We start from the raw sequence: 15,537 nt of genomic DNA, 5'->3' as shown, positions 1-15,537 counted from the left end.
CCCAAAAAGTCTCTGAGCCATTTGACTCTGGTGTGAATTCTTTGATCCAGAGTTCCCCCATCCCCTCCTCAGTGGGTAGCAGGCAAGAAGGCCCCAGGCTAAGGGAGGGCACAGGGACCAGAATAGCAGCAGAACTCCGACTGCCCTGTCTTCCATTTCAGGGTGGGGGCCTCAGAACCGCTGAGGTCTGGGAGGGGGCCCTGGGAAGGACGCCCCAGCCTGGCAGCAGCAGTCCTGGAGCTCAGGGCTAATCAGCGGCAGCCTCCCCTTGGGCCCCCCTCCCAGGGGCTGGAACTGCGAGAGTGACTCTCCACCCACTCCCTGCCCTCCCACTTACTCTAAGGTGCAGGTGGTCAGTCCAGGAGCCGATGACCTTGTACTCGGCAGAGTCATTGCGCAGCTGGTATTGGTAGATGTCATAGCGCCCAGGCGCATCTCCATTCTCATTGAAGGTCACAGGGTTCCCTGCGATGCCTGTAAGGGTGGGTGAGTATCTTTGCAGAGCCTTTACCCAGAAGCAGGGCGGATGATGAGCCTGGGGCAGAGACCTCTCTGACTCACCCCTTCATGGAACATCCTGGGAGATTTCACCTCTTGGAAACATCAGGAGAGGCCTCCCTTTCCCACCCCACAGAGCCTAAGGGCCCCTCCCCTCAGGCATGGCCCAGGATACCCAGGGTCAGGCATGGTCCACACCACGCCCCCACCTGAGAAGTTGACGTTTCGGATGTACTTAAGCAGCTGGGTGCCATCTACAGGGTCCATGCGCGGGCAGAGCCCCACGCGGCCAGGACACAGGTCACGGTGCATGGCGTGCAGCGCGTGGCCCATGGCGTACACGGCGTCAATCACAAACTGCACCTTCCCCTCCTGCTCATAAGCTGAATCCTGCCCAATTCGCTCACGGTCTGCAATGAAACACCAGGAACAGGGACACTCGTGAGGCCCACTGTCCTTACAGTGGTGTCATGGGAGCCAGACCACCCTCTGGCACCTGGAGAGGTGGCACAGCCCATCTGTGCACAGCCAGGCCTTCTGACTCCCAGCCCAGTGCTCTATTACCCAGGAGATGGCCCTATGGAGGCGCCTGGAGACAGGCCCATGGGTGTAATGGGAGAGTCCACCGGCCTGGACACTGTGCCACTGATGCCTGTGCCACCCAAGGTCCCAGAATATCCAGGGCAGACTCCCTTGTCACCTGTCACCCTGGAAGGCAGCGTCCCAGAGGTCTCCCTGTGACTGTGGCCCTTGATGCCTTCCCCCAATCCTGGCCTGGGATAATCTTGGGAGTAGCTGCCCCTCTCGAAGTCTGGGAAACATCCAGGACAGTAGCTGTGTCCATCAATGAGGGGAGTGTCCCTAAAGCCAATCACCCATAGGCAGTTGCTCCAGCCAGAGGATGTTGCCCTCACCCCAGGGTATGGGTAGGGAAACTGAGGCCCAGAGAGGCTGAAAGACTGCCCTCAATGGTTTCCAGTCACCTTAGATACCAGAAGTCACCATCACCCCCATCCATCCCTCTTCTACCTCAGGGACAACCCTCCTGTCCCCCAGAGGCAAGGATAAGTGAACTTTGCAAACTGAGAAACCCATCCCCATAGACTCCTCACTGCTAACTGCAATGGCTCCCCAAGGCACCGTGACCTGGGGTCTGACCTCCCATCCTCCTCCCCTCCCCTCCCTGCCCACTGACCTCTGCTCTGGGGCCCTGTGCGGCCTCCTTGGTTGTCCACATCAGCAAAAAGGGGATCATGATCCCACCTCACAGAGCTGCCGTGAGGCTTCCATGAGATAAGGCACTGAAAACACTTGGCAGCCAGCAGGTGGCTCATCCATGGTACCCTATGTGCTAAGTGGGCAGAACAGGTGCTTCCAAGAGGGCTATGGAGGTCCCTGGGCTGGAGCAGGTGGGACAACTTTGTGGAGGGGGAGGTGGTTCCTGGGTAATCATGATATTAGATAACATATTGAATAACAACAGTAACATTAAGTAAGTAACTTCCACCAGTACCTGCTATGTGTCAGGCATTGTACAGAACTCTTGATGTATATTCACTCATTGATTTCTCACAACAATGCTATGGTGTAATCAACTCCATTGTAGAATGAAGAAACTAGTTGTGCATGGTGGCTCACGCCTTTATTCCCAGCACTTTGGGAGAGTGAGGCGGGTGGATCACTTGAGGTCACAGGTTCAAGACCAGCCTGGCCAACACAGTGAAACCCCATCTCTACTCAAAATACCAAAATTAGCTGGGAACATCAGGAGAGGCCTGATGGGAGGTAGCTGTAATCCCTGCTACTCAGGAGGCTGAGGCACGAGGATCACATGAACCCAGGAGGCAGAGGTTGCAGTGAGCTGAGATTGCACCACTGCACTCCAGCCTGAGCGACAGACTGAGACTCCATCTCAAAAAGAAACTGAAGCCCTGAGCACAGAAAAGCTCATCAACATTCCAGGACCATGAAGAGCTGATGTGAACCCAGGTACTCCAATTCCAAGCCTGAGCACCACACTCTGCCACACAGGGATGCAAGTGGGCAGGAATGTGGGGAGGGGACCAGGGATCTGAAGTGAGGACATGGGGGCAGGAGGATGGCTGGGAGGAGGAAACGGGAGGATGGGCAGAGCTAGGGAAGCCTGGCTTCCCCTCCCAAGACCACAGCCCCTGCATACAGCATGGCCTTCTTCCTCGAGGCCAGGCGAGGAAATTATTCCTCCTATCGCTGTACTCCTAGCCCATGCCTCTCAGCTAGAGGGCACACGCCACACTGCACAGAGGCAATTCCCCAAAGGGCAGCAGGGTGTGTGGCTGCACCTACGTCCTGTCCCCATAGGCCAGGGTTAAGCTGGGTCCACAGGAGGCAGTGATTCCCCAGGGACTCCAGAGGTTACTGTGTCTAGCCCCCTGCCTTGGACACCCTGGAGGCAGACCCAAGGTACAGGGGATCTCACTGCCTCTCCCTGAGGTCTGCTGCACCCTCTAATCCCTTCACACCGTCTAATCCCAGACACACCAGTGGCCGCACCCACACAAGGATGTGGCAATGGGGGACAGCTGGCCTGGTCAATCATTAACCCTGCCAGCCAGAACCACATCCCATTTTCAGCCTTGCTCAGGGTAGGTACTCACATATTGCTGAGTGGACAGTAGAAACCATGGAACCACAATGCTAGGGACACCAGGACCACGGGGGTCATCTGCCCCCACAGCCATTTAAAAGACAAGAAAACAGGCTGGTGGGGAAGCCCAGGTCACACAGCCAGGGGTGACAGGATGGGCACTCCCAGCTTCCAGACCCCACCCCTGCTCCATCCCAGGCTGCACTTGACTTGGGCTGTGTCTGCCAGCTTTGCTAACCAGCAACACTTTCTCCAGGCCAAGGCACAGACAGACAGGATGAACACGAAAGACAGCTTCACCATCCTGCCTTGCCCGAGGCCTCTGATCACAAGGTCACGAGGGCCTAGGGAGAAATAGAATGGACGATCCCGTCCCCAAAGGACACAGAGGAGGCTGGGACCAAGTCGCCTGGAAAGACCCTCCCTGGACCCACACTTGCTCCCCACAGGCCCCTAGGCCCTGCTCTCTCCAGCCTGAAGCAGCAGAAAACACTACTTGACTCCCCCACAGCTGCCATCACACCCTCATCTCATATGGATGAGAGACTAAATTATTAACCAGGGATGGAGTGGGAGGCTGCGGCCACTGCAGAGAGAAGGCAGCTCTCTCCCAAGGCCAAGGACGCGCCCAGCCATTGGAGGCCAGCTGGATCTCTGGAGAAACACACCTTCCCCACGAGGCTAGCCTCAGCCTCTCCTCAGAGGGTCCCGCTGAAGCATCCACTCCTGGGCCACTCAGGCTCGGGGCCAAGGGCTCTCTCTAGGGTCACGAAGCCATCAGTATGGATGCTAGTGTGGATATCCCGCAGGAGCCCCCTCGCCAGGGAAACCTGCCTCCACCCAGGGCAGCTCTGGGGGAAGGGCTCCGGAGTGCTAGGCCTGGGGTGCTGCCCCTACAGAGCATCCATCCCAGCGCTGTCACAGCAGTGTGGACTTCTGGCAACTTCTCAACTTGCTGTGGCCTCCTGGACTTTATCTCAAGTCTAGCCCCAGTAACATATGGGAAGACTGGGGTGCAGTGAAGTGACCAGGCTATGAGGATGCCCACCACACACACACACACACACACACACAGATATACATACATACACATATATACACAGACAGACACACACACAGACATACACTGAAATAAACACACACAGATACACACTGAAACACACACACAACACATAGATACACACACAGAAACACATGCACACACCACACACTCCTCAACTCTGGCCTCAGATGCCTCAGGCCCTTCCCTTGTGCCCCACAGGAAACTAGGTGACTCCTCTGCAGGGGTCGGAGCATGTAGGGGAGGGGTGGGATCCCTACTGCAGGAACCACAAACCCTCACTAAACAAGACAGGACGCTCTGGCCTAAATGAGCAGCTGCAGTTGTGCCTATGCCTCACCCAACCCGGCTCCTCAGCAGGTGACTCTGCAGCCGTGGCTCATGCTCACCCAGAGCCATCGTGTGCCTGGCACCTTGCCTTCCCACAGCTCTGGGAGACAGGCTTCACTGGCCCCCTCACAGGGGAGGTAGCAAGGTTTGCAGGTGGGTGGGTGACATCCCAGAGCCTCACAGGAATCCTGGCACCGAGTAGGTGTTTGACACATACCTGTAGATGGAGCTAGCTGGGAAGTGGTGGAGCTGAGACTTGAACCCAGATCTCTTTGGTTGTCCGAAAGAGTCTTCAGTACCCTGAACTGCCCCTCCTCCGTTTAGCCGCTGACCTGCCTCCTTCCCCCTGTCCTGGGACCCAGGCCCTGCCCCCATTGTCTGGGCAGGCCTAACCAGGGATTAAGGACTCCCCGTCTGCAGGTCTAGAGGAGGAAGGTGGCAGTGGAGGGAAAGGGGTGGGAAAATCCCCTCTCATGGGTAGGCAGGAACCCCAGGACCAGGCAGGGGCACTGCAGTTCTGGGAGGAAGCAAGACATGCGTTTCTGAGAGCTGTTGGAGGAGACAAATTCCAGACACATGGCAGCAGTGACAGCAGCAACAGTTTGAAGATGTCCTAATTGTGTCCCGGGGCACAGTGAGGCAGAGACGCGTTTGGCTCCGCCACGGGTGACAGTCAGCTGGGGAACCATCCAGGGAGGATTTTCTCCATCAAAACCCAGAAGCGTGGTTACTACGGCGACTGCAGCCTTTGTTGCAGGTTGTAAATTGTAATTGAAATGAGTTTTCAAGGTTGAAATAATCAGAGTCCTCCTCATCTCCCCCCTCACCTCTCCACAACTCAGCCGCCGAGCCACAATCCTCCAGTTGTAGCACTGGTACACATGTGCGTGCACACACATTGCTGAAGCAGCTCCCTCACGCCAGGGCAGACAAAATCCACCACACACACACAGATATTCACATCCGCATGCATAGAGTAGCAAACACACGAACCTTCATGCATTTACACATGTCGACACACACATGCATGCTCTAACACAGGTGTACATATAAATGCTTCCAATATAGCTACAGCTACACATTTAACACGACACTAACACAAACACATGAGTATTCAGATTCACCCACTGGCTTAGGCTGAGAAGTCTCACAAGCAGATGCTGAGGACTTGAGAGCAAGGATTTTATTGGGGGTGATGCCAGGAAGCATGAGGAGGGGACAGGGAGGTGAGGTGGGGGAGGAAAGTCAACTAATGCCAACATGTGGGGCTCCGTTCTGCTGGGGACCTCCAGGAGACCCTGTAAACTACACCTCAGCGTCATCCCATTCATGGGGATAAATGCTCCAGCTCCGCCGGTCCTAGGCTGAGGGCTGCTCCCAGAGGCATGAGCCCCATTAGTGCACACTGGGATGGTGAGTGCTGAGGGGTACGGCTGAGGCAGTGATAGCTGCGAAACATGTACTCATTCACATGTGCAGTCAAGCATCGATCCATGTCTACACCACACACCTACACAGATATCAACCTGCATTTACACAGCCTGTCTCCCAGAACTATGGGAAGGTGAGGTGCCAGGCATACCAAGGCTCTGGGTGAGCATGAGCCACAAATATATACCTGTACCCATTTTTGTCTCTTAAGCAAACTTCCAGGGAGTAGGGAGTAAAATAAGGGGGTCCCAGAACCCCTCCAGAGAGGGCTGTCTGGTGTAATGGACCAAACAAACACATATGGCCCTGACTCTCGGTGGGGCCATGGCCCAGCTATACACTCTAGGCCAAGTATAGGAGTGTCCTAGCGCCTCCGTCTCCCAGGTGTGAATTCCAGATAGTAAGACTTACTTTGAGGGGCCGCTGGGAGGACTGAGGGAGATGCAACACCATGTCTTGTGCACAAAAGTCCTCTCTCAGCCTCAGCTCTCCTTTCTTCCCTGACACGCCCCTGCTGGATGACGCTCCACCCCGAAGGCCTCCCCTCCATCCTGTCTGCAGCCTGGCTGGTGCTGGCTCTAGTGCTGACTCTCCCCACCCCTTCCCCACCAATACGCGATGGGCAAGGGATGCCCACCACATAGACAAACCCAGGTCAGCTCGGCCTAGCCCAACATATGGATGGGGTGGAGAAAGCTGCCCCTCTGTGCTTCCTGAGACATTCAGTTCCTTCTGAGGGTCCCTCAAGTCCTGTTCCCGAATCCAGGCTCACCACCCCACAAGCCCCCAAACTCCCAGACATCACCAGCCAGGATCTCCCTGGCCCAGAGTCACACGCTTGCTCTTCAGCCCTACACTGCGGTTTTGCCGGTCCCCTCCTCTCGAATTTCCATCCTCATCAAGTCGCCTGCTTTCCAGTCTGGGAATTTGTAACCCACTTGGCTGAGTCTCCTCCATCCCTAGCTCTGTCCCCCACAACTCAGCCTTGGCCCAACACCAACTCCTGCCAGTCCCGGGGAATGATGCACCCAGGTGTTTTGAGGGCTTAGTGGTTGGGCCAAAAGGGATCCCCATCTCAGTGATAAGGAAACCGAGGCCGAGGAGCTGGAGCAGCTTACCCAGAGGGAGGCGACTCCTGACTCCCTCTCAAGTGTTCTTTTACAAGCTCCAAGAGCTCTGTGGTAGCATCACCTGGGGCTCTTCAACCTTGAGCCAGCCACAGGCTCCTTTTGAAGGAACCAGTTCTTGCAGACCCTCAAGAATATGACCCCAGCAAGAAAACACTGAGGAGAGAAGCTGAAAGCTTGGCTATGACAGTGAAGCCCAACTGCAAATGCCCACAGCAGCAGAGAAGCCATGTCTCTGAGACTGGGAGAGCTCACTTCAGGATGGCCGTCAACATATAATGCAGACTTTAAGAATCCTCACGGCACTCCTGAGTCCCTGTGAATCTGGGCTCAAGAATGTGTCCTCAGATGTCCACAGACCTCGCTCTGAGAAACAGGGTACGAGCCCCAGGGTCTGGTGGGGCCAGCTGGAAACCGCCACTCAGCCCCTTGCTGGGCCTGGCAAGTCACTTAGCATCTCTGAGCTCCAGACCCCTCATCTGTGAAGTAAAGTTCGCACCTGGGACTAGGCAAGGAGAGTCACACCTGGCGCCTGCACAGCCCAGTGCCCAAGAAGGACCAGCTCTCAGCTCCTCCCTGGTTCTGAGGCCAGCACACCTTGGCTGAGAAGCTGGGGCTCAGCTCTCCCACTCAGGAGGGGCTGGGGCTGGGGCTGGGGGTGGGGGGACTCTGGGGACTGAGTCTCAGGCAAGTGTGGATGAGCTGCCCGGCCCCTGCTAACAACTCCCAACGCAGACATCCCTCTCCCAGCATGGGCGGATTCCCCCCATGCTGTTTTCATGACAGTGAGTTCTCAAGAGATCTAATGGTTTAAAAGTGTGGCACTTCCCCTCTCGCCCTCTCTCTCCTGTTCCACCGTGGTAAGCCGTGCGTGCTTCCTCTTCGCCTTCCACCATGACTGTAAGTTTCCTGAGGCCTCCCAGTCATGCTTCCTGTACAGCCTGCAGAACTGTGAGTCAATTAAACCTCTTGTCTTCATAAATTACCCAGTTTAAGGTAGTTCTTTATAGCAGTGTGAGAACAACTAACACACTACGTCTTTCTCTTTAAGGTAGAAGAGGTCATTTCTCCCATTTAAGCAAACAAACAAATCCCCTCTCTTGACCCGCCTCTCCCCAGCTAGCATCCCCTTTCTCTGTTCCTGCTTACAATGCAGCTCCTCGAAAGAGGTGCCTCTGCTCACTGTCATCAGTTTCTCTCCTCTGTCTCCTGACCAACTCCAGTCTGGCTTTTGCGCCCACCTCTCTAAGGAGACTGCTCTTGTGGAGGTCACAGTCGCCCCCCAGGTAGCTAAGTCCAATGGCCTGGTCCAGCCAGTCTCACATGGCCCCTGGACAGCATGTGATGGAGCCAGTCACTCCTTGCTCCAGTGCTCTCTTTATCGCTGCCGGGACACCACGCTCTGGGCCCTGCTGCCTCCCGGGCTGCCCCTTCTCAGCTTCCATGCTGGCCCCCTTCTCTCGGCCCCGAACACTCCAGCATCCAGGGCTCACTGGTATCTCCTCTCTAGCCACACACACTCCTTGGTGCTCCCAGCCAGCCCCATCTGTAATCTGCCAGCTCCCCAGTCACACGGCCACTCTAGCCTCTCCCTGACTCCAGCGCCTACTCCACAAGGCCACGTGGGTCCCAGGAGGCATCCCACTCTCCACATGGCCTCCACCAAAGCCCTGCCTTCCTTCCCAGCCTGCTCCTCCTCCCACCCACTCCATCTTAGTGCACGGCAATTTCATCCATCTCCTTGTTCCAGCAAAGAATGCTGAAGCCATCCTTGACTTTCTTTCATCTTTCTCTCTCCTTAAATCCTTCCATAAACACCATGGCCACATTGCAAAGTTTACAAAGAATCCGACCCCTTCTTACCACTTCCACGACCACTACCCGCCCCAGGCCCATCATTCCCACCTGGATTACAGTACCAGCCTCCTAACTGGTCTCCCACTCTGCCCTCGCTCCCAGAGAGGAGTGAGCAGGTAGAAGCCCAGTGATCTCATTAGGACATAAATCAGGTCACGTCAATCCTCTTGCAAACCCTGCAATGGCTTGTCCCATTCTGCATAAAAGACTAAATCCTTACAAACTGCCCGCAAGGCCCACATGATCTGTACCACCTGCCCGTCGCTCCCTCCTATTGCTCTCTCTGCTTCAGCCACACTGGCCTCCTCGTTGCTCCCCAGGCTTGCCAGGCAGGAGCCCACCCCAGGGTCTTTGCACGTGCTGTGCCTGACATGCCCTTTCCTAGGTCTCCACATGGCTCTCTCTCTCACGGCCTTCAGGTGTTCGCTCTAGGATCACCCTGAAATAGTTCGGATGTTTGTCCCCTCCAAATCTCATGTTGAAATGTGATCCCCAGTGTTGAAGGTGGGGCCTGGTGGGATGTGTTTGAGTCACGGGGGCGGATTCCTCATGAGTGGCTGGATGCCCTCCTCATGGTAATGAGTGAGTTCTTACTCTATTAGTTATAAGATTTGATTGTTAAAAAGAGCCTGGCTCCTCCTCCTCTCTTTCCCCTGTCTCCCTCCCACCATGATGGGAAGCCTCCTGAAGCCCTCACCAAAAGCAGATGCAAGTGCCGCGCTACTTGCACAATCTGCAGAAACATGAGCCAAATAAGCCTCTTTTGTTTATGAATTACCCAGCCTCAGGTATTCCTTTATAGCAATGCAAACAGACTAGCACACACCTTCTCAGTGAGAACTTCTGACGTAAAAGTGCAGCATTCCTGTCCTCCCAACACTCCCAGTTTCCTCCAAGAGGCCTCCAGGCTCCGCCTTCTCCAGCCTCACAGTTAGGCCTTTTCTGGAGCCCACGGCTCTAACTGCCAGGCCACGCCACCATCCACTATACCTTATCTGCAAGGTCACTCACAGGGCGGCTCCCCAGGGCAAGTCTGTCCTCCTCACTGAGCCCAACACAGGGCTGACTGAGCACACAGTCAGACTCTTCGTCAACGCTGTTGGTTTCCCAGTTGATGAGTGGGAAACAGCACTGAGTGAAGGGCCAATGGTTTGAACAACTGTGAGTTCCTCTAATGGGGGCACAGCCTGGCACATAAAGCGTGCTCCCAAATGTTGGCCTTTCTTATTTGCCCAAGGAGGGAGGCTTCCTCAGGTTCTCTTCAGGATGCAGAGGTGGGAAGACCTTTCACAGGCGGGCTGGAGAAGCCAGGAGGGGCCTGGGGCTGGGCTATCATCTGGTCTAAGCAAAACGTCTCTGGAGCCAAATGGAAGGATTCCAGCTCCAACTCTGTGTGACCCTGAGCAAGTCCTTAACCTCTCTGTGCCTCAGATGCCTCATCTGTAACGTGGGTTGCTCCAAAAATTAAATGCAAAATACTGGAACAGAGCTTGACAATTAATAAATGCTATATAAATATTAGCTGTGATTATGTTTTCACTATTATTGTTATTACTGCTGGTAGCACAGGCTGGGCGACTGGCATCTCCCCACACACCCCCAACCACTATGCAGCTGCCCTTCCTCTCTGAGCTCCCAGCCCCTGTGTGCAGCAGGCAGTAAATTTTTCCTCTCTCCTCATAAACCGGGCCTTCCTCCGCTCAGCCGTCACCTGGCTGGCAGCACTGTCAAAAAGACGGATGCCACATCTGCCTTGTTTACGACTTTAATTCCCAAACCCTGTTCTTTGGGCTCCCAGGGAGGGCATGGGAGGAAAGGAGGAGGCGGGCGCTATCTTCCCGTAGGCTTGACAGCTGCAGAGATGCCCCTCTCAGTGACCCCAGCTCGATGGGGCTGGGGGGATCCATGGGCCATCTGCAAGTGCTTCCTGCAGATCAGCTCCCATCACTTCCCTGGAAGCCGTGAGGGAGGTAGCACTCTGCTGGGGATGGAGCTCTTGGGAGAATGGGAGGGGATAATATAATTCCCATTGCACAGATGAGGAAATCGAGGCCCCCAGAGGTGACGTAACATGCCCAAGGCCACATGGCTAGGAATTGGCAGCACCAGTATTCACACCCAGGTCTGCAGGACTCTAATAGCCGTATGTTTGAGAAAGAATGAGTGCTCTACCATACCCCCAACCCTGACCCCTTCAGCACACACCAGTTCAGCCTCTAGTTGCCAGCATGTGCCACCCTTCTGAGGCTTTCTTGGGTGCAGGAGCCCTCTCTGCCCAGCCATTTGGCAGGCTGGAGGTGCCAAGGAATTAATGGCCTTCAGGAGCATCCCTCCACCAATGACTGATGGGGCCCGGCACACACATACCCCGGCTCCCTCTCGCTTTCTGTGGGATGACTGAGAGGCCTGTTCCTTTGTCCCAGGAGGATTAAGCTCCAATTGTTCACAGCGGCAACCAGCTTGATCTCACACTCTTTATCTCTGCTTTCTCTCCTCTTTCCTGGAATCCCCTCCCAAATCAGCTACTTGCTATCAAATCCTCATCTTGGGGGAACTCCACTTCAGACAGCCTTGAAGGATGAATCAAATCTTTCCAAGTGTAAGATCCCAGGATGAAAGGGTCCTTCCCACCCTCTTGGGCAGTCACAAGGCCCATCCATCACCTGGGGTGGGAAGGAATGGATTTGGCAAAGCAAAGGACACAGGAGTGGCCCCTGCTCTCCGTGAGACCTTGAGCAGGGCAGGCCTGGGGGACTGAAACAGACAGAGGCCGACTATGGAATGTGAGCATCCAGGAGAGCAGAGTGAGCTGATCCTGAAGAGGTGAGGGGAAGGTAAACTCTGGAGACAGAGTGGGGGCAGGCGGAGAATAGGTCTCACAGAGCATGCCTGGGCTGGCTGACAGCAAGAGAGAGGGGCCCCGGAGGAGTGGGAGGGAAGGACGGGAAGGCCAGGGGTGGGCACTGGCTTGACACCCAGGCTGCGAATCAGCTCTGACAACTCTCTAGCTCTGTGATAGTCACAAGTTGCCTCAGTTTCCTCTTCTGTAAAATGGGAGTTGCATCTGTGACCATCTATACTACCCACCTTCAGGATGGCACATTCTTTCCTCCGGGATGCTACAGCAGACAGACAGAATTGGTACCAACAGACTTGGACTATTAGATTACCCAATTGCCTGTCTAAATCCCAACTCTCCCACTTCCTCTCTATATCAGCAATAACAATCATTTTATCAGCACCTATCATACACATTCTCAGCCAGCCTCCTCACATCACACGCTTTATCTCCAAACCTCACAGCTCACTGAGGCAGCTGTTGCCTTTCCTGTTCTACTGACAGCAGCTGAGACTCAGAGAAGTTAGATAACTTGTCCAAGGTCACACAGCAGGGAGGAGGCAGAGTCAGACTCAGACCCAGGGGTGGTCCTTCCCCTGCCCCTGCTCCCAGCTCTCTGTGGGTGTCACTCCAGCCCTCCTGGCCTAAGGCCTTCTCCCGTGGGACAGGCTCAGCTCAGGAGCAGGACCATGGGGAAACCAGAGCTGCCTCCCCATCCCCGAGGGTCTCAGGTCCCATAGACATTCCCAGCAGCCCCCTCACCCGCCCCTCACCTCACCCAGAGACAGACTGAGAGGCTCACCGCGCCCGGCCTGGGGCCACACAGGGACTCTGACTCGTCTCTGCTGGAGCTCCCAATGCAGCAGGAAGGATTTGGGTCAGGTGAGACGTACCACGTCCACTAGAGCCTCTGCACCTTTGCTCATGCCTCCTCACCTGTTTAGGGCGCACGCCGTCCTCCCTCCATCACCCATCCCTCCCTCCAAGCCAGAGGCTCCCAAACTTTGCTGCATAGTAGAACCACCTGGGGCACTTCAAAAAATCCTGATGCTCAGGTTGCATCCAGTGCAAATTAAACCAGAATGTCTAGGGTAACTGTATTTTTAAAAGATCCCCAGGTGATTCAATGTGAACAAAGCTTGGAAACCACTGCTCCAGCACTAAATACACATTAAAATCACCTAGGGAGCTTTGTAAAAATCCACAGCCTAGGCCCCACCACTAAGGTTCTGATCTAGTTGGTCTGGGGGTGGCGCCCTGGTATGGTGTTAAAAGCTCCCAGGTGACTCTAACGCACCTCCAGGCTTTACAGCCACCACTTACAGATCAGGAAGTGCCTCCATTAACGCTTCACTTCCTTCTGGAGACACCCTCTGGGCCAGCTCATTAATCCCGTTGCTCAGATGAGAAAGCAAAGGCGCAGAAAGGTTGCAGAGCTTGCCTCAGGCTCACGGCAAAGCTCTGTGCTCTTTTTTTATTTTTCTATTTTTTAATTTTTTTTTGAGACAGAATCTCACTCTGTCGCCCAGGCTGGAGTGCAGTGGCACAATCTTGGCTCACTGCAACCTCTACCTCCCAGGCTCAAGCGATTCTCGTACCTCAGCCTCCTGAGTAGCTGGGATTACAGGTGCCCACCACCACACCTGGCTAATTTTTGTATTTTTAGTAGAGATGGGGTTTCGCCATGTTGACCAGGCTGGTCTTGAACTCCTGACCTCAGATGATCCACCCGCCTTGGCCCCCCAAAGTGCTGGGATTATAGGCATGAGCCACCACACCCAGCCGAGCTCTGTGCTCTTCTGAACCCTGCTCCAGTCCTCCTTCCCCACCTGTGCTAACAATCAGACCAAATGCCTCCCTTAGGACTGCTGGAGAGGTTCATGAATCCTGCCCCAAGGACTAGAATGGACAGAGCCTACAGGAACTGACCAAAGCCTTCTCCCCTCCTGCCCCTCCCAGACAAAGAGGAGATTCCAGAAAGCCCTTCCCCTTGACCGCCCAGACCCCTCGACAGCCTAGACACTGAGTCCAGGAGGCCCCAGCTGTCCATCTTGCCACCACTTCCAGTCTTCCCACCCCGTCCATCCCCATCCTCACCCCCGATCTAGGTCTGCTGATCTAAATCAGGGTGCCCATACAATTTTCCATCCCACATGGGCACTTCCAAGAACCAAAGGGGATGCTCTCAATAATTACACCAGAACACAGGAGACAGGATGCATGGTCACCCCACACAGGAGGGCTCAGCCTCCACACCCAGGCATCTTTGTGCTTCTCACACCTCTATTGTGATTACTGCCTGATTCAGGCATTTGCTGAGCAGCCTCAGGCAAATCCCTTGGTCTCTCTGACCCTCCATATCCTCGTCTAGAGTGCAGGAATCTTAAGAGTTCCTAGAGTTGCTGTGAGAGTGAAATGTCTTTCACATTTTAAAGATTATGTCTGTAAAGTGTCTAAACACAGTAGATACATAGTAAACAGCAATGTTTAAGTTTAGCTCACCCAGGAATACATAAGCCCCACATAAGACACAAGCACACACACCCCTTCTCTCTCAGGAACACCAGCTCTCATACACATGCAAAGTCACGTGTCACAGGTGTACACACACACGCTGCCACACTGGGCACACTCGCATACCTGCACTCATTCTGCAGATCAGGCGGGTTTGGCTGTGAGCTTCTCTGAGTCCCCAGTGGTCCAGTGGCTGCACGTCCCTATGGGTTCTGGCCACCAGAGGGCAGCATGCTCCCCACCCACCCTCATCACACTCCCTTCTCCCCTGGCCCTGGAGGAGCTGACTCCATGCAGCGCGTCCCCCGCCCTTTGCCCAAACTGCACCATCAAGTCTGGGAGAATACAGGAGATAAGTCATCATCCTCGATTAGGTACCACTCAGGCTGAGAGGCACCAGAGCAGCCCAATGTTATTGAGACTGGGTCCTGCCGCAGAGCGACCCAGACCCAGGGCGCGCAAAGACCCCTGTCTGGATGTATCTGAAGTGGACACGCCATGATGGCTCCCTAGGGGGCGGGGAGCCTAGGGCTCAGACCCTAGTCATGCTCCACCGCCCTTTATCTATGGGAATTCAAGTGCCTCTACTCACCTCCTCTGAGCCTCTGTTCTCCCATCTGTAAAATGGACCGATCACTGCCCCTCCCCTGCGCCGCTTATCCCTCTCATGTGCGGGCTCAGATGTCACCTGTGCAAGCAGGCTGTCCCTGGCCACTTCACAGTTGCAGTTTCAATTCCCCTCACACTTTCCATTCTTTTTATTGTCTGTTTTGTTTCTTCTGCACATTTCTGTTCTGACATATTCTATCATTCACTCATCTTGTTGATTGTCTGTCTCCCCATTAGAATAAAAACTCCAAGCGCCGTTGGACTCTCTTCACTGCTATATATCTGCCATGCTTAGAACCGGGCAAGGCACGGCCTAGGAGCCAAACTGGTGCTTGCTGAGTGACTGAGGGAACCCTGGAGGTCAGAGGTGGTTTCTGGAAATTGCCCAGCCTGATGTGCGTCAAGACTGGAGGGGTCAGTGCAGTGCTGTGGGCTGGCCCTAGGGCTGTCCGCATCAACCCCGAGGCGGCCAGAGGCCTTGCCACTCCCAAGGATCTCAGGGCCACACCCCAAATCGGCTGTGGCCCCGCCCCTCCAGGCCCCGCCCAGGCCTCCCAACTCCACCCCAGGTGCAGGCCCAACTCCACCTCCTGCCACTGCCGACAGACAAAGGGAGGCTCTCGGCCTCAGGCGCCCAGGCTGGCCC

General features: G+C 55.1%; 1 protein-coding gene across 5 annotated transcripts in view; it reads right to left on the bottom strand.

The window, feature by feature from the left end:
- GRM4 (glutamate receptor, metabotropic 4) overlaps nucleotides 1-15,537 on the bottom strand; it is a 135,059-nt gene that overhangs the window by 17,786 nt on the left and 101,736 nt on the right. For all 5 annotated transcript variants that reach the window (XM_011945437.1, XM_011945435.1, XM_011945439.1 and 2 more), the window contains 2 exons: nucleotides 708-908; nucleotides 338-474 (listed from right to left, as the gene is read on the bottom strand). In XM_011945437.1, coding sequence (XP_011800827.1) covers nucleotides 338-474; nucleotides 708-908 — 338 coding nt within the window. The remainder of the gene's footprint in view (nucleotides 1-337; nucleotides 475-707; nucleotides 909-15,537) is intronic.

This window comes from Colobus angolensis, unplaced genomic scaffold (genome assembly GCF_000951035.1).
Source record: "Colobus angolensis palliatus isolate OR3802 unplaced genomic scaffold, Cang.pa_1.0 Scaffold24, whole genome shotgun sequence".
NCBI classification, from domain to species: domain Eukaryota; kingdom Metazoa; phylum Chordata; class Mammalia; order Primates; family Cercopithecidae; genus Colobus; species Colobus angolensis.
The sequence above is the reverse complement of the archived record's forward strand: the minus strand, read 5'-3'. Positions and strand labels throughout refer to the sequence as shown.